This window comes from Chiloscyllium punctatum, chromosome 2, assembly GCF_047496795.1.
Source record: "Chiloscyllium punctatum isolate Juve2018m chromosome 2, sChiPun1.3, whole genome shotgun sequence".
In the NCBI taxonomy this organism is placed as follows: domain Eukaryota; kingdom Metazoa; phylum Chordata; class Chondrichthyes; order Orectolobiformes; family Hemiscylliidae; genus Chiloscyllium; species Chiloscyllium punctatum.
In genome coordinates this window covers 54,698,493-54,725,713 of record NC_092740.1, presented here as the reverse complement: position 1 = coordinate 54,725,713, position 27,221 = coordinate 54,698,493, and the positions used below count along the sequence as shown (strand labels likewise).

General features: G+C 38.5%; 1 protein-coding gene across 13 annotated transcripts in view; it reads left to right on the top strand.

Moving 5' to 3' along the window:
- The window catches only part of mef2cb (myocyte enhancer factor 2cb), a 239,365-nt gene that overhangs the window by 180,708 nt on the left and 31,436 nt on the right, over nt 1-27,221 (top strand). For all 13 annotated transcript variants that reach the window (XM_072582845.1, XM_072582856.1, XM_072582844.1 and 10 more), the window contains 2 exons: nt 10,420-10,606; nt 19,070-19,120. In XM_072582845.1, coding sequence (XP_072438946.1) covers nt 10,420-10,606; nt 19,070-19,120 — 238 coding nt within the window. The remainder of the gene's footprint in view (nt 1-10,419; nt 10,607-19,069; nt 19,121-27,221) is intronic.

Sequence of the window (27,221 nt, the reverse complement as noted above, 5' to 3'; positions counted from 1 at the left end):
TTCTTACAAGTTCCTACTTCTCCAGAAGAAAAAGTAAAAGTTTGCAATCTTATTCGGTGACCACTTTCAGTCCTAAGTTGTAGTCTGCAAATCTCTCACAAGCCAATGTAACTGAGAGCTTCCTTCTGAATCATGGCTTATTATGTTTCTATACCGGATAATGTTCTTGACATCATAGACCAGGTTGTGACACTGATCCTGAAAGAGTAATGCTCCAAAGGCTTTACCTGAGGCATTTGCTGTTACTATCATTGCAAGTGAAGGACTGTACTGCAGTAAGACATCTAGAAAGATCAATATTTCTTTACCGTTCGAAAAGCAGTCTCTTAATGAAGATTTAAAAACCATGCTTGTGTCTTCTTGTGAAATTGTCTCAAGCATTTTGTAATAGTTACTAAATTAAGCAAAAATTTTAGCAACTGATTTATCATACTTAAGAATCTTTAAAGATTCTGGACTGACTTTGGAATTGGGAATTCCATGATGGTTTTAGTTTTCTTATATCTTCATTGTAGAAACAAACAAGCAGACTAGGAGCAGGAGTAAGCCACTCAGCCTTTTGAACCTGTTCCACCATCGAATAAGATCGTGGCTGATCTGATCACTTCAAATTCCAATCTACCCTGATAACCTTTCATTTTTTCCTTAGGAAGAATCCATCCACTCTGCCTTAAGAAATATTCATAGACTCTTGTTTTACCACCTGTTGACAATGTGTCCCAAGAAATGAATGGATTCTTTAGAAAATTCGTACATCATTAAGTGTGAGCCTTCCTCTTGTGAACATCCTGATACGACACAATCGGATCATGTTTTTCAGCTATTCCCCCATTGATCAATACTTGATTGATGTGGCAAATTACTATACAAAGACTTTGTGAAATTGTTGACATCATTCATTGGAAAATCTCTTTGAGCTGATGCAAATCCAATGGAGCAATCTTACCATGCTGTTTATGCAATGGCACTTGCCAGAATCTGGTATTTGTGTTGAGTTTCATGAAAACTTTGTTTGTTAGACTGTTGTCAAATGTGGACATTGGTTGAATTTCTGCTGCTGCCACCTTGTTGATTTGTATATGGTCACTGCAAATCAGAGAGTCATAGAGTTTTACCATTACACATGAGTCTGGTAATCATGCCTGAACACCACTCTGTTGGTTTTGTAGCAAGGGAATTGGTTCCTATTTTGTGCCATCTGTATAAATTTGAGTCTCAACTTATTTCATTAAGAAATGTGGTATCTTCCTGGGGTGTATATAGGCATGAGTGTCTTCAGAGTCATGTAGTATTTGATTAGTAAACTTCCTAACTTTTTAAAATAAGCTTATATATTCCATCAGACCACAAGAGTAGGCTATTTGGCTGGTAAATTTTGCTCAATAATTCATGATCAATAATGCCATGGCTATCTGATCATCCTCATCTGCCAGTTCCTGCCTTATCCCCATAAACCCTTGATTCTCTTGCTTATTAGAAATCCGTCTATCTCACCCTTGAATAATGATCTAGCCTCTACATCCCTCTGCAGTAAAGAAGTCCTCAAAATGACTTCTGTAGGAGGAAAAAAAATCCTCTTCACCTTTGTCTGGATTGGGTGATCCTTTACTGTACGATTATGCCATCTGATCCTTAAGTCTCCCAGTAAGAGAAAAAACCTTTCTGCATCTCCCCTGTAAAGCTCACTAACAATCTTATATTTCACTAATGTCTCCTCTCATTCTTCTCAACTTCAGTGTGTACAAGCCCAATTTACTCCACCTCTCCTCACAAGAATAATCCCTACATACCCAGAATCAAATGAATGAGCCTTCTTTGGAATGCCTCCAATGCTGGTATGTTATTTTTTCACAAAGGGGCCAAAACTGTTCTTAATGTTCCAAATATAGTCTGACTAGTGCCTTGTATACACAAACACAAATTGTTGAAAAAACTCAGCAGGTCTGGCAGCATCTGACATTAACTCTACTTTCTCTCGACAGATGCTGCTGAGTTTTTCCAGCAATTTCTGTTTGTGTTTCTGATTTACAGCAGCTGCAGTTCTTTGCTTTGTTTAGTGTCTTGTATAGTTTTAGCAAGACATTGCTATTTTGATACTCCATTCTCTTTGAAGTAAGAGCCAATATTTCATTTGCATTCCCTGTAACATGAACGATGAACTTGGATGTTAAGTTCTGATTCATTCACTGAGGCCCCAAAATACTCAGTGCTACAGCTTCTTGCAGTCTTTCCCCACTTAAATGAAGTTCCACTCTTCTTCCCACCAAAATGCATAATTTCAGATTTTTCCATATTATATTCCAATTGCTGAATTCTTACCCTCTCACTTAACCTATCTAAATCCCTCTGTAGACTCCTTGTGTTGTCTTCACTGTTTGCTTTCCCACCTATTTTTGTCTCATCCACAAAATTGACAAGAGTGCATTCACTTCTGTCATCCAAGTCATTACCATGTATTGCAGATAATTGTGGCCCAACACTACTCTCTAAGGCAGTAGTTACAGATTGCTATCCTGAAAATTCCACTTTTATCCCACCTTTATCTTCTTTAGTTACCAATCCTCTATTCATTCTAAAGTCCTGAGCTGTTATCTTCTCAAGTATTCTTATGTACGGTACTCCAATAAGTGCCTTTTCAATATCTGAATGTATTGCATCGATTTGTTCCTCTTTATCTATCCTGCTTGTTATCTCCTCAAAGAATTTTAATAAATTATTACCTAACTTCTTTGGCCTTTGGAATGAGATTGTGATCTTGAAATCTCTCTATGTGGGAGAGAGAAGTTTTGTTTGTATAAAACACATCGTTTTTTTAGTATTTTGGTACCTCATAAGTTGAAGAGGAATGTTGCTTGTAGCAACTTAAATAAATTCATTCCTGGATCAGTTAACCAGCTACAGGCTGTGTTTTGTCAACCAAGGCTTGCCATCTTATAATACTGTGACATCAGCCTCAAACCCAGCCTCTGGCAAACTCCACATATCTCCAGATATTCAGGTATGATTGGCACTGTCATTGCTCCCATGTTTAACTTCAAATTTGTGAGATATCCATTGTCATAAATGCCTGTTTACCAAATTGTTAGGTGTGGTTTTTAAATGGCTGCCCTTTCAGCATGAAGTACACCATCATTTAATGTTTCTACTTCTGTGCAAGAGAGTTTTGGTTTTAACTCATGAGGTCCTCAATCTCTGCTCAGCTCAAATCATACTCTGGGCCACTGTCACAGACCACTGCCTCCCAATGCAGCCTATACCTCTGCTTGAAGTTGCACGTTTCTTCTGTCAGGACTGCAGTGCTTACCATGCCATTCTCTGAAATATTTTGTGTTGAGTGTTATCATGAGGTTTGAAGGGTTCGCTGTCATCAGCAATCAGCAATATCTGGTAGTCTTGAAGACTTCTGCATTTGCAACATGTTTCTTCACTACTTTTGATCTTGCATCCCTGAAGCTCAATATCTCCTAGTTTGCACTTTTTAAATGATAGTACTGGTCATCACTGCTCACTATGTTGTGACAGACCCCACTGTTGTTGATCCTCTTGCCCACCACATCGCTGTTCATTACATTGTCCGTTAGTTCCTTCAATACCAATGTAATGTGTTATGGATTTGGATATCCAGCATTCTAGAATAACAAGAAGAATCTTGTTGAGTAAATGCAATGAAGTTTGTTGGATTACTGCAACTATTTACAGAGATATGAATAATACCTAAATTACTAAAAAGACTATTGAGATCACACTAGCCCTAGGCCTCTCTCCCCCAAGCTCTTTCTTTTACACTAACCTGATCCATGCACTGTCATTACTGTGTGTGGTGTTAACTGCACACCATCAAATATTAACTCTTTCAGACCCACACACATTATATGCCTCTATTGTACTCAATTGATGTAGGTCCACCTGACCCCAGCAGTTTTCTACTGTTGCTTTCTGTTATGAGTTACATTGTTTGTCTAAACCAAGTAAGGAGGTTTACTGATAGTGTTGTGTATTGTTTGGGTAACTGTATTCCAGTAATGGTAGTGCCCATCATAACTGAATAGCTGGAGATATGTGAAGGCTGCCAGAGGCTGATATCACATGACAATACACTGTGAATGCTAGAGATGTGACCTGGTCGCAACTGGTTGAGTGATTGAGCAGCATGAGGTACAAAAACAGAGATATGCAGCAAGTCTGGCAGTTGCTATGAAGAGAGAAACCGAGGCAACGTGTAATAGAAACACGGGAAAAAAAGAGCAGAGCTTTGAAGCCTGCTTTTCCATTGATTATGATCATGGTTGATCATCCAACTCAATGGCCTGTTCCCACCTTTACCATATACCCTTTTCAAGTCCAATGTGACTCTTCTAAAGAACTGGAAAGGATTGGAAAATTGTGGGGTTTTAATACTGCAGACAGAGGGGGAGGAGAAGCAAACAGAACAGATTTTAAGAGTGCCCAGAACAAAAGACAAAGGAGGTTGTTAATGGTGGTAAAGGGAGAGATTGATGATTAAGTGATTGTGAGATGTCAATTAATCTTTAGCCCTTTTTTCTTAAACGAAGTGAGCATAATGCAGAACTTTATGTAGGAACTATCTCATCTGCACCATGGATTGAATGCTGAAGCACCAATAACAGTATGCACCATGATTGTCTTTAATAGCTTGATGACCTAAGAATGCTATATGGGGCAACAATGGGAAAGCCATTTGGCCTGTACAGTCATGAAGTAATTGTTTATATTTGCTGCCGACAGCAACCATATTTGTCAGACAATTAATTTTTTTAAAAAGCAGGGTTTTAAAAGAATTATTCAGGAAAAAGTATTTCCATGCATAAAAATATTTTACTCTTAAATTTATTCTTAGAGAAAAAAACACAACATGAAGTTTTGTAATTTGTAGATACTCAAAGTTTTGTCAACATTGGTGTCACACACATCGCCACTGGTTTTGTGATTGAGCAGTTTCTTCAAAGAGTACATTATCTTCACTGTCATCTGGGATCTAGGGCAGTGCTGATCCCACATTTCTTGAATGCCTTCACTAGTGTCTCACGTTTCACAAATTGCCATGATTTTCTTTCACCCAGAAACCCCTATAAAATAGTGCTTTCTTTAGTCACTGCCCTGGTGTCAAGTTGTTATTTGGCACTTGCATCCATTCAGTTTGACCTCACAGTTGAATGCTATAAATGGTTATTTATCTAAATGTCCAAGGAATGTAGTTGGCTAGTAAGATGGCCTGTAATCGCAATTGACAGTGTCTTCAATCCTTCAACCTTCTTTTCCACGGCCTCAGTCATATTGCCTGTAACCAATGAAATTAACAGTGGTTTTTTTTTTCAGAAGGTCACTTGGACTCTTCAGCCACACTGTCTGAAGCCAAAATTGTAAAACTGTTTATTCATCCATTCCTTAGGATGAATATGAACAAAAGTTTCATGTGGAATCTTAAGTTTTACTGCCACTTTTTTCTCTTAAAGATCATTAATGTTGTCCGTTTTTGCCACTGGGAAAATCGATCTTTTATGGTCTTCTCATGGCTACACATTTATAGGTGTAATTTTAACCCTTATTTAATACAATTTTGTGTAATGGAACATTATAAGCTAAGGGAATTGTCCAGTTCAAAATATGTTTTTATTTCCTTGATTAATCATGGACTTTTGAATTTCAAATGCCATTTCTTTGTTTTGTTCACATTTTTTGTACTATCCAGGCAGTAGTGTACTGGCTCAGCCCATAGCCTTAACATCAGTATTGTCCTTCTTATCAATACTCTCCTTGTTTTGCATACAATTATTTTGTAAATACAGAGATTCAAATACTTATGTCATTTCCTATCAACTGTTCACCTTTTGTTCCAGCTGTGGCAGTTTTACATCATGCCCATGAAAAGTGTCCTTGGTTCTTCCAAATTCTTTCTGTTGTCTCTTCCATTTCTGTGTCATTTCTTCAGTTGGAGAAGAACCAAAATATCTTTCAGTCTGTCCCTGCTCTTCAGTATGCCTTACCGCTCAGTTTGAATTCTATGGTATAAGGTAACTTTTCAGTTTTGTAACTGTTGAGTTCGTACCAGATTTTATAAAATACCCACAACAAACCAATGGCATCAATATTACTATGTAACTCCAAGACTTGTGCTAATGATCTGTGCCATCTTTCTGATAAACCAGATGGCAATTTTAGGCAATGTTTTGCATCTTATGGTTCAGCAAATATTGTACTTTTGAACTATGGATATGCTGCTTTTGGCTAAGCTGGAAGCAATCACTTAAAGTGAATTCTCTGTTCTGCCAGAAGCTGTAATGACACCTCATTTACCTTGCAACCTGAAGGTAAAATGCCAACAATTTAAGGTAAATGGCAGGAATAAATTATAGAGCATATTTCTTTGAGATTTGACTGGGCAAATTAATTCTTGCTGTTCTCTCACACTAAAGTGTGACACAGAGAAGACAGCAGAACCAATGACAGACCCTGCCACTCAATTGTATGATATATGGGATGAAATAATAAATAGTTCCTTTGCTCTTAAAAGAAGAAGTATTACTTGGATAACTGGAATTTAAAATTCCTGGAAAGAGAGGATTTGGATTTACAAAACACCCAAAAGCACTTTACTGCTAATCAAGTGCTTCCATAATGTAATCGCTATTGTAACGTAGGAAATTTGACAAGACAATTTACACACAGTAAACTCTCTCAAACAGCAGTTTTTTTTAAATTTTGTTGATTGAGGGAAAATATTTGCCAAAGCTTTGAAGAATAATTCCCTTTTCTTACTTCAGAATAATGCAATGAAATTTTTGTCTACCTGAGAGGGTAGATATGGCCTTTGTTTAAATTCTCATCAGAAAGATCCCACCTCTGACCGTGTTGCATTCCTGTGGTGCACATTCATCTAACCGTGGCAATATGTGTGAGAATATTCCCATACATTCCTTGTGGAGACAAAATCACGTTCTAACACTGAGGAAGTCTTCCATGTTGTATTGCAACTCCATCTTGCTAAATGTGATTGATTCAGAAAGATCTAGCAACTCAAAATTGAATCCATGAGATCCTGTGGGTCATTCATTGTAGCAGAATTGCTCTCTTCCAGAATCTGTGAACTTACAACATATCTCTCACTCTGCTAAGCCAAAGATCCTCAGTGATAGAGGCAGCACATCAGTTGAAAAAACAAGGCTGAAGTATTTGTATCTATCTTCAGCCATAGATGATCAATTTTGGCCTCCTCCTGAGACCCCCAACATTACAAATGCCAGTCTTCAACTTCTTTGAAGAGCCATTCCATGAGTTATGAAGAAATGGCTGAGGGTGCTGGAAATTGCAAAGACTATGGGTTCAGTACCATTCCAGCAATAGTACTGAATCTGTGGTCCAGAAATAACCGCACTCCTGCCAAGTTGTTCAAGTGCAACTGTAACACTTCAAAGTGCAGAAAATTACCCAGGCATGAACTGTCCACAAGAAGTAGGACAAATATAACCTGGCCAATTACTGACCTGCTGATCTATTCTCTAACATCAGCAAAGTGATTGAAGAGACAATTAACAGTGCTTTCAAGTGGCACTTGCAAAGGAATAACCTGATTCATGATGCTCCATTTGGGTTCCACTAGACCCTGTCAGCTCCTGACCTCATTACAGCTTGCTGCAAATAGGACAGAAAAGTTGAATTCCAGAGGTAGGGAAAAGTGAGAATAACAGCCCTTAACTTCAAAACACTGTTTGACCAAGTGTGACATCAAGATGCCTCGCAAAACTGGAGTCAGTAGAAAGCTAGGGGAAAACTGTCTGCTGGTTGGAGTTATACCTAGCAGAAGTGATGGCTGTGATTGTTGGAGAGCAATCATTTCAGCCTTAGGAAAAATCTGCAGGAGCTCCTCAGGACAGTGCCCTTGAACCAACTGCCTTCAGTTGCTTCAGCAACGACTTTCCCTCCATCCTCACATCTGAAGGAGGAATGTTAGCTGATGATTCTATGAAATTCAGTACCATTCAAGATTCCTCAGATACTGAAGCACGTAGTGACTATCTCCAGGAGAGAATCTAATCATCATCTCTTGATATTCAATGGCACTGCTATCACTGTATCCAAACTATTGGCAACCTGAGAATTCCTCTGTCCAGAAATTGGATTGACTCTATAAATACTGTGGCTACAACGGCAGATCAGTACTAGGAATTCTGCAGCTAGTAATTCACCTCCTGTCTTCCCAGTCCATGCCCACAATCTATAAAGCGCAACTCAGGATGGAATGATCTCCAGTTCTGGAGTCATATTGGATTCGAAACATTAATTCTGTTTCTCTTGCCACAGATGCTGCCAGATTTGCTGCATTTCTCCAGTATTCTGGATTTGTTTCAGAATTCTAGCAGCTGCAGTATTTGCTTTTGTTAAGAATAATCTGTATTTGTTTGCATAGTGTAGTTCCAACAGCAGACTAGAAGTTCAACATTTCAGGACATTGTCATCTGCTTGGTTGGTGCCCAAAGCACTAACTTCCTACCTTCAACATCCACCTCCTTCTCCACTGAAACATAGTGTATTCCATCTACAAGATGCACTATGACAACTCACGATGTCTCTTTCAACAGAATCATCCAAACCCGTGACCTCTGCCACCTAGAAGGGACAACAAATGTATGGGAGCACAATCACCCACAAGCTCCATTTCAAACTACACACCATCTTGACGTGGAACTGTAAGACTATTCTTTTGTGGCCGGGTCACATATCTGAAACTCCCTTCCTAATAGCACTTTGGGTGCCCCTACACCTCAGGGACTACAATGGTTCAAGAATGAAGCTGAGCACTACCTTCTACAAGGCAATTAGAGATGAGCAATACATGTTGGCCTAACCAGCAGCCTCCCCATCCATGAATATAAAAAAAGGCAGCTGTCTTAGTATCATCCCCTGTCAATTATAAATCTTCATCCAATCCAAAAATAAACCAAACCACAATTCTATATTTCTTATTTCTCAACCAGCTTTTTATTCATGCTACCACTAACCCTTTTTTCATATCTTCAAAGAATTTCACAGAATCCTAACAGTGTGGAAACAGGCCATTCATCCCAACTGGTCCACACTGATCTTCCAAAGAGGCATCCCCCTACCTTATATTTCCTTTGACTAACACACCTAGCCTGCATATCAGTGAACACAATGGGCAATTTAGCATGGCCAATCCACCTAATGTGCATATCTTTGGACTGTGGAGCAAAACCAGGGAAACTGGCAGAAACCCATGCAGACACGGAGAATATGCAAACTCCACACAGACAGCTGCCCAAGGGTGGAATCGAATCTGGCTCCCTGGGGATGGGAGACAGCAGTGCTAACCACTGAGCCATGGTGCTGCCTTTTATTCCATGGACATGAGCTTTACTGGCAAGTTTATTATGTAGCATTTTATCAACACCTTTTGCAAATCCATGTATGCTGCATCCATCACGTAACCATCCCTGTTATCGCTTAAATAATCCCTCACTCCAACACCAGTGCTGCTTAGCTACATTGATTACCATTTACATAATAAATTACAGTAACTTGCAAAAGCTTCTTTTAGAACATCTGTGATTTCCATTTTCTTGAAAGTCAAGGACAGCAGATGTATGGGAATCACCCCATTTAGGTTTCCCTTCAAGTTATCCGTCTTCTGACTTGAAAATTTATCACTGTTTCATCATCAACTCTGAGTCAAAATCTTAGAATTCTCTCCTTAAACAGGAGCAACACCACAGCGAACTTCTCATCACTGCCTTCTGAACAACATTATAGATAGCCAATAAATGGTGACCTGCCATTTATTTCTATATCCCAAAAAAGGCTAATAGTTTAATATGACTATATGTAAAATGAAAAGACCAACTGGTTAATCATCCTAATGTACACTAGCACCTCTTTCCCCTGGCCAGTGGAAAATTAGCAGTCTGCTGGGGGAACAAATCCGTAATTAATTTAGAATGAAAATCTCACCAAACTGCAATGGAAAGCAAATAAGTTCCAAAAGACAACCTCCTGATTTGCTTCTATAATTTTGTTTTTCTCAGGAGCTCCTCCAGCTCCCTTTGAAATCATTGCTATTTTTAAATATATTGCCTTCATAATATAAATTGGAATGTTAACTAATGTAGAATTTGTTTTTATTGGAAGTTAATTTCATTAAAGTTGATTTACTAGTTCTGCTTGCTCAAAGTTTTCAAACATTTTGGAAATACTTTATGGCATTTATGTAATATGTTTTAATTAATGCTTTTATTGCATAAAATTGCTTTCTAATCAATACAAGTCATTGAAGTTTTTTGTGAGGCCTAAACATTACTGCATGATCGGATTTTAATTCAGGCTTGTTTGTAACTCGACTATTCCTCCCCTATTTTGGTCTTTTTTCTGCTCTTTCCTGTTCCATAGGCTGTTCCACCACCTAACTTTGAGATGCCAGTTTCTATCCCAGTGTCCAACCAAAACAGCCTGGTATACAGTAGCCCAGGAAACTCACTGGGCAATCACAACTTAATGCCACTGGGGCATCCTTCTCTGCAGAGGAACAGTATGTCTCCTGGAGTAACACAACGGCCACCAAGTGCAGGAAACGGAGGTAAAATTCACTGTCTTTCGTATTGAGTAAATTTTGCATAAATGCAGTCAGAATTATGTTTCTTAGAAGCTTCAAAAATGTGTTCATATAGTTTACATTTCTTCTTAAAAAGAGTGCCCCACCTTTTGTAGGTGATGGGAAAGACCAGCAGAGACAATGTTCTAAGACATTGGTAGTTGTGTTTATTGGCCAATTAATAGCACGCTTAGGTGTATTTCTTTTACTGAGAACCCTAGGTGAAACGCTGAGGCACATGATACAGAACATCTTTCTCAAAGTTAAAAAGAGTGAAGGGGAGAAAAATCATGATGGTAAATTAAAATTACTGGAAACATTGAGAAACAACCATACATTTTAGGCTCACACTCATCATTTAAAATGGAAAATATTTCAGGCAAATAGGCAAATTTTAAAGTCAAAGATGTAATGCTGGAAAAGCACAGTAGGTCAGGCAGCATCCGAGGAGCTAGAAAGTCAATGTTTCAGGCATAAACCCATTCCTGATGAAGGGGTTATGTCCGAAACCTTGACTCTCCTGCTTCTCAGATGCTGCCTGACCTGCTGTGCTTTTCCAGCACTACACTTTTAACTTTGATCTTCAGCATCTGCTGTCCTCACTTTCTCCTAAACAAATTTTAAAAGTAACTAAACTACAGAAATGAAAAAGGAAAGGTGAGAAAAAAAATTGAATGATCTGTAAGTTAAATGGCAATGTCACAAGCAGGAGATAATTGGAAACATAACAAAATCAAGAAACAAAGGACATAAATGCCAACTCTGGAAGTATTCGTCTACAGCTAACGGCAAAGTGAAAAAGAGAGGTGAATAAATATAAACATGAAAATCTTTTCAAGTGTAGCAGACTCCAGGTTTCTTGTAGAAAAGCATGGAGATCAAAATGAATGATCTAGACCAGCCCAATTCACCATTTCCTTTCTTCACTGTAAAAAAGAATTGAGATGATCAAGGAATGAATATCACTGAGAAAATAGACAGGCTGCATCAGGGTTTCGTCTTGCATTCATCAGAACACAATTATAAGAATACCAAAATCTCAAAGAGGATAAAAATTTATACTGAATGAATAGCATGGTTGGCAAATTGACTCTGGTTAGTAGAGGGTTTGTCATGGGGAGTGCACAAAGGAATAGTTATCTGTCAAACTTTTGTTTAAATTCAAAGAAGGCACTTTGACTCTGGTCAAGGCATTGTCCTGGGAAATGCACAAGGAAATAGTTGTCCCTAAAGCTCCTGTTTATTGGAAAAGACACAATACATGCAGACTTTTTTTATGTTTTCAAAGAATAGGGACCTACGTGTGAATATAAGTGGCTTCAAGGATGCGTAATTTCAAGCCTGACTCAGAATTGTATAACAAATGTCATCCGTTCACATCGATTATTGAGCACAATGATTTGAGTTTTGCAAGCAATGGATTGATTGAGTATAGTCAGTACAAGCAAGTGAAAGGATACTTGCAGCACAACACTAAAATTCAGACAGCACGTTGCTAATTTGTGTGGTAGGCAGACTATCTTTTAACTAGACAGTGGACAAAATCAGTTGTATTGTTTCTGTAGTAGCTTCACCTGTTACTCAAATTTTTGAAACACCATGTTCTTCCAAAGTAATTTGCGGTAGACTGGGTACTTTTCGGGACATGAGCTTGCAATGACCAACAATCTGATCATGTTCCCAGGATTGCTTTGGGAATGTTCCCTTATCTTAGCATCAAGTTTGCACAATGAGCAAATTGTTCAAGTCCTATATATGGTGTTGCCATCAAGCCCAAGGAATCCCAATGATGACATGCAACACTTCAACCAATCACCGTCTACCTGCCAACCAATCAGCACCCTTTTCTCATGCAGTAAGAATTGTTGTTCCTTTTGGATTTTGGTATTCTTGTAATTTTGTCCTGATGAGTGCAGAAGAAAAGCTTTAACAGCACATTGTTTTTCAGAAATACTCAAGTTCTATGTTGCCAAGCAACTGGATCTTAATAATTATTATATAACACTCAGCTTTGTTTTTAAAAGCTTGTTGGTTCTTGGAATCACATAAAGATAGGCAAGCTTATAAAATAAATAACATTTAAACAGTTGCTAATCCTGCCTGCAACAAACATTCCAAAATCCTTCATATGCAATAGAATACTGTGTGGTGCAGTCTTTTGTCCTTAAATGTGTGAGCACACCTTCCATCTTGCACACATCAGCTGAATGACTAGTTAATACATTTTTCTTTTGAAGTGTCGAATGTCGATAGTATATTATTAGACAGGGCATTGGGAAAGCCATTTTAATACTATTTTCAGATCTTTCACATCTACCATTTCATCTGATGGCTTTGACAGTAGAAAAAATGACTTGCTTTATTATACTTAATACTTGGTCATTACACGTGTGAAGGAGGGTCATATTAATCATCATAGAAAGTAAAATCAGACAGGGTGTAAAACAATCAACTGATATAATCTATAACTTTTCCACTAATTGGGTTAGGTTAAAAATCTGTTTTATTTTTCACATGAAGTAGTGGTGCTGAGTGAATACTGCACTAATTTTGAAAACAATAGAAATGTGAGTAACTGTAAAACTCTTTACTCAGAGAAGGAGACCATTGTGTTGCTTATTTGTCTTCACATGCTTCTGTTTTTTTATCAGTGGAGACAGATGTCTTAAATAAACTGTTTTGCTGCCCTCTAGTGCTCTCATTGATTTCAATGGAGGGAAATCATTCTTCTGTCTGTCTATCTATTACCCAAGACAAGGCAGTAACACAACCCCCCTGAGATATTAGCTTGTTTTTGTAACCTGACAATGAATCTTTAAACACTGCACTGTTCTGTTATTAAAGTCTTTCTATTTCTATTTATTAAAGTTGTAAATTTCAAATGAGTTACTATTTGCTCAGAGCTCTTATGCATGCATATTACAAAAAGATATATTTTGACCATGTGACTACAAAGGTGATTACATATTTATGTTTGCTTAGACTAGTCAATACCTTGCGTATTATAGATATCGAAGGAGTGATTACTCAGTGCATCATTTGCTTTAAAGCTGTAAGTCATGTCACTCAGCTGTGGCCGAAATTGCGTAGATGTTGTTGACATAATAATTGTATTCTATTAGAATTAGCATTAACTAGGCACTGAATCAGTCTTCATGTCCTGACAAGAGATGCTGAGGATATGTTTAAGAAAGTAAAGACAGAAACATTTCAGCTAATACACTACACAGCATATGTTGTTCAGGTCTTCCCAATGGAGAGAAGTGCTTATTCAGATGCAGGCTTGGTAGACTCAACTTGGTGTTCTCAGTCAAGCTGCTGTTATTTCACACTCTAGTATTCAGCTTGAATACGACAGTGTCCAGAATGGATTAACCATCTAAAGGTATCGTAGCCAAAATACAAACTCAATAGCTGTGAATTCTTGAGGCTTCTTAACTAACCACCTGACCCCCCCCCTCCTCCACCGATGCCTGTCTTCCATCTACGAGACACAAGTCGGAAGTATGATGGAACACTCTTCACTTGCCTGGATGAGTGCAGCTTCAATAACATTTAAGACATTTGATAAAATCTATGACAAATCATCTAACTAGATTGGCACCCAATCCACTATATTAGCTTCAAGTTTAACTGCTCCTACCACCATCAGCAGCCTTGTATATCCTCTAAATGATACAATCCAGCAATTCACCAAGGCTCCTTCTACAGGACCTTCTAAGTCAACAACGTCTGTAAGAACAGTAAGACACGCACTTGCATGAATGAATGCATTTAAAAAAAGTAGAAGTACTCTATTTGACTCTATTTGTTCAAGAAGGTGGCTCAGCACTAAATATGAAATATTTTGCTTTTAGGAAAGTGCAACATGGACAATTATTTTTCCCATCATGTTCAGTAAGGTGATGCCATAATTGTTACTGCAATTTCTGCTGTTGCCCTTGTTCTTATGCAAAGGCAAAATCTTTATTTTATGCACATCCAGAGACAGAGAAGTCTATGCAGATTCCATAGAAGTGACAATTTGCCATGCTTTTGGTGACTTCAGGTGGCATAACATTAACGTCAGCAGCTTTGCTATTGACAAGTGATTTAATAACTTTGCTAATCTACAAGTTTAATCTCCAGATTTACCATGACAGGTGTGCTTCCTTTGCTGTTTAGTGCCTCCCCATTGACGTGTTCTCCCTCAAGTACAATTCAAGCAAGTGTTCCACTTGTCTCTCGCACCGTATATTGCAGTTGGCAATGACCTTCCCTGCATTTGTTTTATTTACCCATCGACCTGTTACCTTCTGATGCCTTCCTACATGTCCCTATCATTCCCTATCTGGACGAATATCTGGCTAAACTGTAACTAAGTAGTCATTAGTGCACTGCCTAGCAGTTTGATATACATTATTATGAGTGGCCTTTCGTATATTCTCATTCAAATCTCTTCTAATTAATGAAAGCAGACCTTTTGACTTAATGGTCCTTAACAAAATTCTTAAATGGCTAGACAGAATAGATGCAGGAAGCATCATTCGCCTGGCTAAGGAGGGAGAGGTCAAGAACTAGGGGACACTACCAGAATAAGGATTGAGCTGTTTACAACTTATACACTTAATGGTAAGGTCCGAGGGAGTGTTGCTGAACAAAGAGACCTTGGAGTGCAGGTTCATAGCTCCTTGAAAGTGGAGTCGCAGGTAGATAGGATAGTGAAGAAGACGTTTGGTATGTTTTCCTTTGTTGGTCAGAATATTGAGTACAGTAGTTGGAAGGTCATGTTGCGGCTGTACAGGTTATTTGTTAGGCCACTGTTGGAATATTGCGTGCAATTCTGGTCTACTTCCTATCGGAAAGATGTTGTGAAACTTGAGCGGGTTCTGAAAAGATTCACAAGGGTGTTGCCAGGCTTGGAGGATTTGAGCTATAGGGAGAGGCTGAATAGGCTGGGGCTGTTTTTCCTGGAGCATTGGAGGCTGAGTGGTGACCTTATAGAGGTTTACAAAACTATGAGGGACATGGATAGGGTAAATAGGAAAAGTCTTTTCCCTGGGGTTGGGGAGTCCAGACCTAGAGGACATAGTTTTAGGGTGAGAGGGGGAAGGTATAAAAGAGACCTATGGGGCAACCTTTTCACACACAGGGTGGTATGGGTATGGAATGAGTTGCCAGAGGAAATGGTGGAGGCTGGTACAATTGCAACATTTAAGAGGCATTTGGATAGGTATATGAATAGGAAGGGTTTGGAGGGATATGAGCCGGTTGCTGGCTGGTGGGACAAGATTGGGTTGGGATATCTGGTTGGCATGGACGAGTTGAACCGAAGGGTCTGTTTCCATGCTGTACATCTCTATGATTCTATGATTGAGAAGAAAAGGAATATCTTTGCGAAGGTGTTAATCCTTTGGAATTCTCTGCCTTAGAGAGCAACGGAAGTACAGTCATTGTGTATATTCAAGATGAAGGTCAATAGGTTTCTAGACATCAATAGCAAAAAGCATTAGGGAATTAGCATGAAACAGTGGTACTGAGTTAGATGATTAGCTGTGATCTCGTTGAATGATGGACATGCTCGACAGGCAGAATGACCTCCTCCTCCTCCTATGTTCCATAGAAGTGATGCTCGCCTCAAATCAGTCAGCATTTTCCCAATCTTGCTCCTAATGGTGCAATTAAATTAAATCTTCAGACAATCGCTGATGGCGCCATGGTGAATGAAATGGTTGGACCCTAAGTCACCATAAAGCTGAATTGCTGCCACCATCTTAATTTTCAGTTGAGATATACAGGGCTTAATCTGTCTAATTTGGTAGAGAAAACCCACTAGCTAGTCTAATGGAAACAGGCTTTTATCTTAAACAAGATGTAGTTTATTGCAAGTTAACAATCAGGTATGTGATGCTCACCATCTCAGAAGCTTTTTTCTGAAATCAGATCTTGGACTGGAATAAATCTGACAAAGTTTAGTTAACATTCTGACAAAAATTCTGTCCTTTATGAGTTCTGATTTCAAAGCTCCATTGGCACAATTTCCCATAAATCTGAAGAGGTCATTTATGAAATTATCAATAGATTTCACTTGGGCATTGAATCTTTCTGTTAAATCTTACCCTTTCATAAATGTTGTTTGTTCCAAGATTAACATTTATGCCAAAAGCTCATGGAACTTCCATCAAATTTATCATCTTTAAAATGTCACCAGCTATAGTCCCAATTCAATACAAAAGTGTGTTCACTGTTCAGCTGCAAATGTAGTGTCATGTTTGGAAAATATTTTGTTTTCTCCAAGATGTCTAGTTTGTGATCTGTCTGGCCTGTCTCTGTACTGAAGTCTTATTTCGGCTGGCATTTTCCAAATGTAATTATTTATTCTTCTTGCCTTAAGTTTTATAATTCTGCAGTGCGTCAACAATGCTTTACTGTCTGTGCTTTAAAGACTTTTTAATCCTACATTATATCAATGTTGACTTCTACATCTACTGTATCACAACCTTATCAAATTTCCTTATCTTAACTACTTTTAACTGTGCAGTATAGCCGTGCTGCTTCCCTGGAGGGATTGCATCTAAAATGAAGGATTTCCATCTTCCACAGCCTATTAACTGATCCCCATTATTCTCATAGCTTTACTGAATGAGGATTCCCATTTGCTTTAACAGCTTCTCCAAAGAAATCTTGGTTTCAGTGACCTTAATATTTTTTTCCTGCCATAACCATGACTTCAGTTAAGGAACACTCACTCTTATTGTAGTGTTAATAGTCTCCTTACATTCTTTTATTGGACCCTACCTGCTTAGGCTTCCAAATTGTCCCCTTTTCACTTTAATTCCTACTTGGCAATGTTTCTGGTGGTCCAACCTCCATTTAAATTATTTACATTGCCCTTGATTTCTCTTATGTAGCTGTGCCTCATGGTGTCCACTTGCTATACAGCAACACTCACTCAGAGCTGTGAGCTATTAGCTTTCATCTGCCTTTCCTGGCCTATATATATGCTATTTTTAAGATATACTCATGCCCTTCCAAGAATTTCAACATTTTCATGGAACCTTTGATGTCCAGTTACTTTCTGGCTGAAATCTACTTGGTAGCATTTCTACAGTTGATTGTCAAATGATACAACCAGTGATTGAACTGCTAGATCTGATTAGTGTTTCAGATCAATGTAGCTTTTACCTCAAAGTGCTTCTGCACTTCTCTGAAATGCGTTGAAGACTGGCTATAGTTTCACCCTTGTTTAATCTGGCCATAGATTTGTCTGCGAGGCCATTGGATTATTAGTTCCTACTGATTGTCATTTTTAAAGCTATGACTGGAGATTTCTTCTAATTTTCCTGTAATTTATTCTGTACAGCAAAACCAAATTCCAATTTATATCACTGCTTACCATATGGATAATTAAATTCTGTGGAGGCTGTAGCATTAAGGGCATCCTACCCCTTGCTCAAGCTTTTCCTCTGAATTCTTCCCCTTGCTAAATGTCTGCATAATATTTATCTGTCAGTGATCAGTTCTTGGCAAGTCTGGTCTCTTGTAGGGAATCTATGTTAGTATTCAGCCTGTCATGTTCCATAGTGTCCCATATATGATTCCAATCAGCCAGAAGTTATTATCAGTCCTATCAGTGCATGTACGTCCTGACACTGCAGCTTTCAATTTGAAAAATTGGTGTTTTCATTCTTTTCATTTGTTTGCCTGGTGTGTTGAATTCTGTTCACTGGTTGAAGCACCAAGCAGTTATTGAGAAGATGGACCATGGCAGGTCAGCTTTTTATTAATCAGGGTCTGCCTGACTTAAGATGGATGGGAATTGACACAGTGGTCTCTGTCACTATCAGAGATGCATATATTCCATCCACTGCTCTGTTGGAGTTGGAGTTGGGCCTGTCACTTGCCACTGGAGTCTCCCTTGCTGTATTAATGCTCTGCAGTGAAATCAGTGTGTTCTCTCCAGGGCACTCTCCTAAGGTATCCACAAGAGAATCAATTTATTCACCCATAGCGAGGTGTTTGGTTCATGTAGACATGCCCTGGCATACATGTTGGTGGGCCTAACCACTGCATGTCTGGGAGCTAGTCATCTCCAAGTACCTCTGAAGCTTTAGCCTGGACCACGAGGGATCCAGATTTCTGGTATCACTACAAGGAAGCATAACAGAGGACTTGCAGAAGGAGAGTTAGTGTACTGATGGGGAGTGACTTTTCTATTTGGCTGTGTTTTTGTATTGATGCTAGCTAGTGTAAGTTGAAAATGAGAAGCAAACTAGCATTCAAAAGTGGAAAACATGCTAAATCTCTTTATTCATACATCAGACTTATATCATCAGCCTGTTGGAGACATACCATTTTAACTCTGGCTTTATATTATTAAGTTACTCTATTAATAGTGTTCACCCTAGGTCTGCTGTGTTTTTTTTTCCTGTCATTGTTCCTAATCAAAACGTATGTTTTCAATTTTAGGTGGCCTGTTGGGTGGGGACCTCGCAACAACTGGTGCAGGCACCAGTGCAGGTACAACACTGTTTAATTATCTTAGCACTTAATTCATCTGAAGTTTTGACAGTTTTATTTTTAGCAATTCTGTTTTAAGGGAAATGCATGTAATTAGAATTTGACTTTATGCTTCAGAATACCAAGACATTTGCAGCACGATAGTATGGTACAACAAAGCCTTGCCCTCTGGGCAGTTAGGGAGGGGCAATAAATGCTCCTAGCCAGTAATACCCTCAACATGTGAATAATTTTTTTTAAAAATCCAAATGCACAGCACTGCAAAGAAGCAGTAAAAAAAAACACCACAGCTTAAGCAGCAAATCATAGCTAAGCAATCCCACAATCAAACAGATCAGATCTCAGCTCTAGTCCTGCCACATCCAGTGGTGGTGGACCATTAAACAACTCATTGGAAGAGGAATCTCCACAAATAACCCATCCCCAATGCCCAACACATCAATGCAAAAGACAAGGTTGAAGCATTTCCAGCAATCTTCAGCCAGAAGTGCCAAGCGGATGATCTATCTCGGCCTCCTGCAGTCCCCAGAATCACAGACACCAGTCTTTAGCCAATTCAATTCACTCCATGGGAAATGAATAAATGGTTGGAGCCATTGAATGCTATAAAGGATTTGGGCCCTGACAACATTCTGGCAATAGTACTGAAGACTTAAGCTCCAGAGCTTGCTGCTTCCCTAGCCAGGCTGATCTAGTACAATTATTGCATGAGCATCTACCCAGTAATGTAAAAAGTTACCCAGGTATGTCCTGTACACATAAAGGAGCTCAAATCCTAGAGTGATGGAAGGTGACATCAACAGTGCTAACAACGAGCAAGTCCTCAGCAGTAATCTGCTCACTGATGCCCAGTTTAGGTTCACCAGGACCATTTACTCCAGACTCAATATAACCTGAGTTCAAATGTGGAGAAAAGAGCTGAATACTAGGGATAAGATGACAGTGACAGTCTTGAACATAAAGTGAGTGTGGCATCACTGGAACAAAACTGGAATCGAAATGTAGCAGGGTCAAACTCTGTCCGTTGGTTGAAATCGTACTTGGCACATAGGGAGATGGTTGTGGTTGTTGGAGGTCAGTCATCTCAGCTCCAGGACAGTTTCTACAGGCATTTCTCAGGGTCGTGTCTGAAGCCCAACCACCATCAGCTGCTTCATCAATGATCTTCCCTCTACCAGAAGGTCAGAAGTGGTGATGTTCACCGATGATTGTGCAATGTTCAGCACCATTCATGACTCCTCATGGCTACTGAAGCAGTTCAACATTGTCTGGACAATATCCAGGGTTGGACTGACAAGTGGCAAGTAACTTACATGCGACACAAATGCCAGGCTATGATGATCACCGATAAGAGACAATCTAACCACTACCCCTCTGACAATCGTATTACCTCTGTATCGACATCCTGGGGAGTTACCATTGAATGGAAACTCAACTGGACTCACCACATAAACACACTGGTTATAAAAGCAGGTTGGAGGCTCAGAATACTGCAGCGAGTTACTCACCACCTGACTCTCCAAACCCTGCCACAATCTACAAGGCATAATTCAAAAGCATGATGGAATATTTCCCACTTACCTGGTGAATAAAGTTACAACAATACTCAAGAACACCCATCCGGGATAAAGCACCAAACCCATAAGCATTCATTCCTCCATCACCAATGCTCAGTCGTAGCAGTGTGTACTGTGTACAAGATGCACTGGTCCTTGGTCAACAAATTCCAAACCCACAACATCTTCTATCTAGAAGGCCAAGGGCAGGAATATCTTCACCTGCAAGTTCCCTCCAAGCCACTCACCATCCTAACTTGAAAATATTTCACTGTTTCTTCACTGCCACTGGTCAATATCCTCAATTCCTTCCCTGAGAGCATGGTGGATCCAATTACTGCGCATTGACTCCAGCAGTTCAAGAAGGCAGCTCATCACCACTTCCTCAAGGACAACTAGGGATGGGCAATAAATATTGGCCAGCCATTGATGCCCCCATCCCACAATTGAACTTTTTAAAAAATGGGCTGAAGATTTGAACTCAGTTCTGCTAATTTACTAATCTCAAACATATTGCGAACAGAAACCATTGAATGAAGCACTGTCCCAGAGCTGGCAAATGCCATTCGTTTCTAATGTGGTTCACTTATTTTGATCGAAGAATATAGCATGTTTTGATGTATGTCATCAGAAATTCTATTGCATATGTGCAAGTGCATTTTTAATCTTTGTTTCATTTTTCTATCATAAATCTCAATCACAGCATTTTCAACATGTTCACAAATCTGGGCATTTTTCCAATGGTGGGAGGGTGGGAACGTTGGCAAGACAGCTGACCCTGGGCTATTTTCACATGCCTCCTCTTAACTGGCTAAAGGCAGTGTTGGTAGGCAGCAGAGACAACTTGCATATTTGTGTTCTTGGCTGCATCTAATATGTGCTGGGATGACCAAAAAAGAGAAAAATTTTGATGAGAAAAGTATACCATAAATATCCTTTTACAGTTAAATGTTTGAAATATAAAAGTAATGAACAATGGTGCTATAGGATTTAGAACTGTTTCTGCAATGAAAAGTACAGTAAAACATTTCCATTGTTAAGTTGTATTTCTGCCTAGTCTGTAAACTAGGTGGTGCTTTCTTGCCTTTACCACAAAAGTTCACATGTATTGTCTACAGTTCTGTATCATAGATTATAAAACACAATGAATCACAATCATGAGCCAATAAAAACAATAGGTTTACAAGAGTGTTTTTTGTTAACAACTATTAGCTTAACAAGTCTGTTACATTTTTTTCTTCATATAACATGTATTTTGATTAAAGGCCGTGTCAACTTTTGACATTAAGGTAATGTATTATGGATTGAAGAGAATTACAATGCTACAAGATGCAGATAAACTCTTATTTTGCACAAGCTCCAGCTCAAACTATAAACTTTTTCACATATTGAGTGTAAGCCTACAGTCAGACATAATAAAAAGCTATCTGGAAATGAGTGAAGTCCCTGAAAGCATAATTAAAGTTGATTATTAATGTATTGTTTCTCATTAAATATGTATTGGAAAATAACAGCAGTTTAATTTTAAAAATCTAGTGGAATAGCCAAATGAGACTTACTTGTATTGCCTGCAGTGTCAAAGGGCAGAAAGGGCTGTGGGAGTGAATGGTCCTCAGGGGACTTCACTGTCTGCTCTGATGTCACGTTAAGAGAATGTAAAATTTTCAATCAGTCTTGTGTCCACTAGTTTTCTACAGGAAGCATGAAAAGTAATGTTTCTTCTTCATTTGTCTTTTAAAACAGAATGAGCTCAGTACTTATTTAGCTTTAAAATTGTTTGACGAGTAAAGTCAAATGAAACAATCTTTTGAACAGTGCATTTTGTTTGTTAAAAGTAGTTTAGAGAATTTGCTTGTTGTGATTAATGGAAATTCTAACATCCATTTTACATTTTATTTAAATTAGTGCTTTATTGCTAATGCCTACTGTATGTTGGCAGTCTGCATTGATAGAACCATTTTCTTTGGCAGAACACCATAGTTTTAACTTGGAAAGTATGTTCTTTTCAGTTACTGGCATGTGATGTGCTAACTCTAATCTTGGTACATTGATTTTAGAAAAGGAAAACCTTATTCATAGTTCTTGTCAACTTTCTATTTATAAAACCAGATAGCATTTTATTTGCCATATTAAAGTCAGCTTTACCAAAGAAAATAGCAGTTTGTGAAGAAATTGATGATTTGAACAAGTTAAAACTTGAAGAATAGGTGAACTGCAAAGAAGGAAATAGTATAAAGATAGACTGTTTCATATTTACTATTTTAACAATATATAAATTAGATTCTTAATGTTAGTGAAACAGTGACAAATAACTTAAATAGAATACAAAGGTACTTGGTTCAGCAGATTCAATGCTTTATACAAAGTTTCCTTTATATTGAATAATTGATTATTTCTCTTATTTCAATTTGTTACAAGTAGCTATCATGGAATCCTTATATATGTGGTAAATAATTTGCCAGCGGACCTCATGATCATACATCATTGAGTTTTATGCTGACAAGTTTATGAAAAAATTAGGCTCGATCCTTGGTATATTTTTTATCTTCTGATTGGTCAAATAGTATCACATGATGTATGCTGTTTGCCAAAGAATTGGTCCGTGATTCCTGTTTTTAAAGGGTTATAGTGGTGTTAAAATAACACATTCATGAGATTAGATCTTTAATTCTTTTTAAGTGTGGGAAACTATAGAGCCTGTTTGGACTATTGTGGTAAAGGATAACCATCTTATTAACTACAAGTCTCGTTAATGAGAGAGAGAGTTTATTGCAAATTAACAACTAGTTCCAGGTTTCATTGATAGAATAGACATTATTACAGAGACTTTGAGGTGTGACTTCACAGAGACGATATGTTATTCTGCCTTCAAGTCCATTGACGTTGTCAAGTAGGTGGTGTTTCTGGCATTCCAAAGTTTCGCATCCACAAATAACATTTTGTCCAAGCTTTTTCCAAATATTATTACTATACATTTGTGCAAATAATTTCATTTATCACAACCTTATCTCTCCCCACCCCGCCTCCCACCCCACCCCCAAGTCTTTGAGTTTACAAACAGAGGTGAGCTGGAGCTTTTATTACTTTTCCACAGCACATTTTCTTTAAATTTGGAAGTCTATTGATCTCTGGTTTGATTTGCTTCATAATATTCCGAGGTACATAGGATCCTTTTAAATTGGACGATGTTTAAACATTTGTGTTTCCTTTGGGGAGAGCATCTTTCCTGCTGAAACAGACAATTACTTCTTTTCAGTACTAAAAGGGCCTTTAACCTCTTTGAATTCCTTCACAAGATGTCTTTCCTGCTGAAACGGGCAGATCCTTCCTTGCAATAGAATAGGTTTTTGGACATTGGTCATTCAGAGAAACACAGAAGATAGGAACAGGAGTAAACCATTTGGCCCACCAAGCCTGCTCCGCCTTTCAGTTTGATCATGCTAATCATCAAGTTCAAACCCTAATCCTGGCTTCTCCCCATATTCCCTTGAACCCTTTAGTCACAAGAGTTATATTTACCTCCTTCTCGACAGAACATAATGGCCTCATTCAATTTCTGTGGTAGTGAATTTCACAGGCACACTGCTCTGGCTGAAGAAATTTCTCCTCATCTCAGTCATTTTATCCTTAAACTATGAGCCATTGTTTAGGATTCTGCCACCATTGGGAAAATCATTCCTGCTCCTAATTTATAGGTTTCTATGAGATTCCACTCATTCGCTTAAACTGCAATGAATACAGTCCGAACTAATTCAATGTTTTCTCATACACTAGTCCTGCCATCCCAGAAATCAATTTGGTGAACCTTTCTGGCACTCTGTAAAGCAAGGACATCCTTCCTCAGATAAGGAGGTCAAAACTGTTCACCATATTCCAGGTGTGGCCTGTCCAATGTCCTGTATAATTACAGCAAGACATCCTTGTTCCTTTATTCAAATCCTTTTACTGTTAAGATCAACATACTGTCTACCCAACCTGTGCACTTACTTTAAGTGACTGATGCACCAGAACACCAGATCTCATTAAACATTCCTCTCTCTCAGTTTAACTGTAATAATCTGCCATCCTATTGTTGCTACCAAAGTGGACAACTTCACATTTATCCACATAAAACTGCATCGGCCATGCATTTTCCTGCTCATTCAGACTGTCCGAATTACATCGCAACATTTCTCATTCTTGTTACAGCTCACCCTTCCACCCAGCTTTGTGTCATCTGCAAATTTCGAAATATTACATTATCCCTTCTCAATGGTGGCCTTCTTTGTTGTATGGATAGCATCTTCAGTTTGTGTCAACAGTTTTGTTTTATTCTCAATCTGCTTGTACGTTTTTGATGAAGTATTTTGAGCTTTTACTTCAACATGTTGATTTGGACTCTTACTTTCAAATACTGCATTATTGGTGATACTAACATGTTCTGTACCTCAGTTCTGTTATTTGAGGATTGCCCTGGCTTGACATGATCTCTGTCAGTTCTTGACGATTCATTCTGGGAAAATAAGGAAGTAAAATATTCTGCTTGAACTCACCTTTTCTAAGTTACCTCAGCACATAACATCAGCCATGATCATATTGAATGGTCGTGCAGGCTCGAAGGGTAGAATGGCCTACTCCAGCACCTATTGTCTATTGTCTAATCTGTCATATCTATTTGTTCACCACACCTTTGCTCAGTGAGTTGCATCAGTTATAGATTTGGCAATTATAGTCATTCTTTGAAATTCTGACCAGGTTTGTGATGTGAAAATGTACTCATGACATTAAGAATATCCAATTTTATTGAGACACTTGCACCCAGCAAAGTAGTTATCATTAGTTTAGGCTAGACTCAATTCCATATCTAAACATGAAAGAACAGTTTGCTCAGCCATCCATTTCATCATGTTATTGGAATCTGTAATTGAGGATAAAGCATCTGAATACTCAGAGTAATTTGAATTGATTAGAGAGTGACAACGTGGATTTGTAAAGGATAGATCATACCTAATGATTATAATTGAATGTTTCACGGAAGTAACTAAAGGCCATAGGATAAGATTATGGATGTAGATTATATGAACATGTAGAAACAATTTGGAATGATTCAACACAATAGGCAGTTAATTAAAATTAAAGATCATGGAAATAAAGACATTTGAGAATTGTTTTATTGTCTTGCATTCATCGGGACATTTGTGAGGAATGCAAATGTAAAGGGACACTTATTGGTGGTAGAAATATTGCCAAGGAGAGTGTACTCGTAATTACTGACCAGCAGTTAACTAACAAGCTTTGTTTAAAATTTAAACTAGGCAGGTTGACTCTGGTTGGTCAAGGTATTATCCTAAGAAAAGAGCCACAGAATACTGTCAAAGGTTTTGTTGAGTTTGAACAGAAGTAGCTCATGGAAATGCTCTTTTTGTTTGTCTTGACCAATCAAAATTAACCTGTCCAGTTGAAAATGTAATATTTAAACAAAGCTTGGTAGATAACCATCAGCTATCATTTCTGTGGGAAGAGATTGCTGGGCCCTTTGCTGAAATATTTCTATCATCGATAGCCACAGGTGAGGTACCAGATGACTGGAGGTTGCCCAACGTTGTGCCAGTATTTAAAAAAGGTGGTAAGGAAAAGCCAGGGAACTATAGATCGTTGAGCCTGACACCAGTGGTAGGCAAGTTGTTGGATGGAATCCTGAGGAACAGGATGTGCATGTATTTGGAAAGGCAAGGACTGATTAGGGATAGTCAAAATGGCTTTGTGTGTGGGAAATTGTATCCCACTAACTTGACTAAGTTTTTTGAAGAAGTAACAAAGAGGATTGATGAGGACAGAGTAGTGGATGTGATCCATATGGACTTCAATAAGGATTTCAAGGTTCCTCATGGTAGACTGATTAGCATGGTTAGGTCACACAGAATAATGGGAGAACTATCTGTTTGAATACAGAACTGGCTCAAAGGTAGAAGAGAAAGGGTGTTGGTGGAAGGTTGCTTTTTAGACTGGAGACCTGTGACCAGTGGTGTGCCACAAGAATCGGTGCTGGGCCCACTGCTTTTTGTCATTGATATAAATAATTTGGATTTGAACATAGGAAGTACGGTTAGTAAGTTTGCAAATGACACTACAATTAGAGGTGTAGTGGACAGCAAAGAAGGTTACCTCCGAGTACAACGGACCTTGATCAGATGGCCAGTGGGCCGATGAGTGGCAGATGGAGTTTAATTTAGATAAATGTGAGGTCCTCCATTTTGGGAAAGCAAATATCGGCAGGACGTATACACTTAATGGTAAGGTCCAGGAGAGTATTGCTGAACAAAGAGACCTTGGAGTGCAGGTTCATAGTTCCTTGAAAGTGAAGTCACAGATAGATAGGATGATGAAGAAGGCATTTGATATGCTTGCATTTATTGGTCAGTACATTGAGCATAGGAGCTGGGAGGTCATGTTGCAGCTGTACAGGACATGGTTAGGCCATTTTTTGAAATACTACATGCAGTTCTGGTCGTCTCCTTTCTGTTCTGAAACTTGAAAGGGTTCAGAAAAGGTTTAAAGGATTGTTG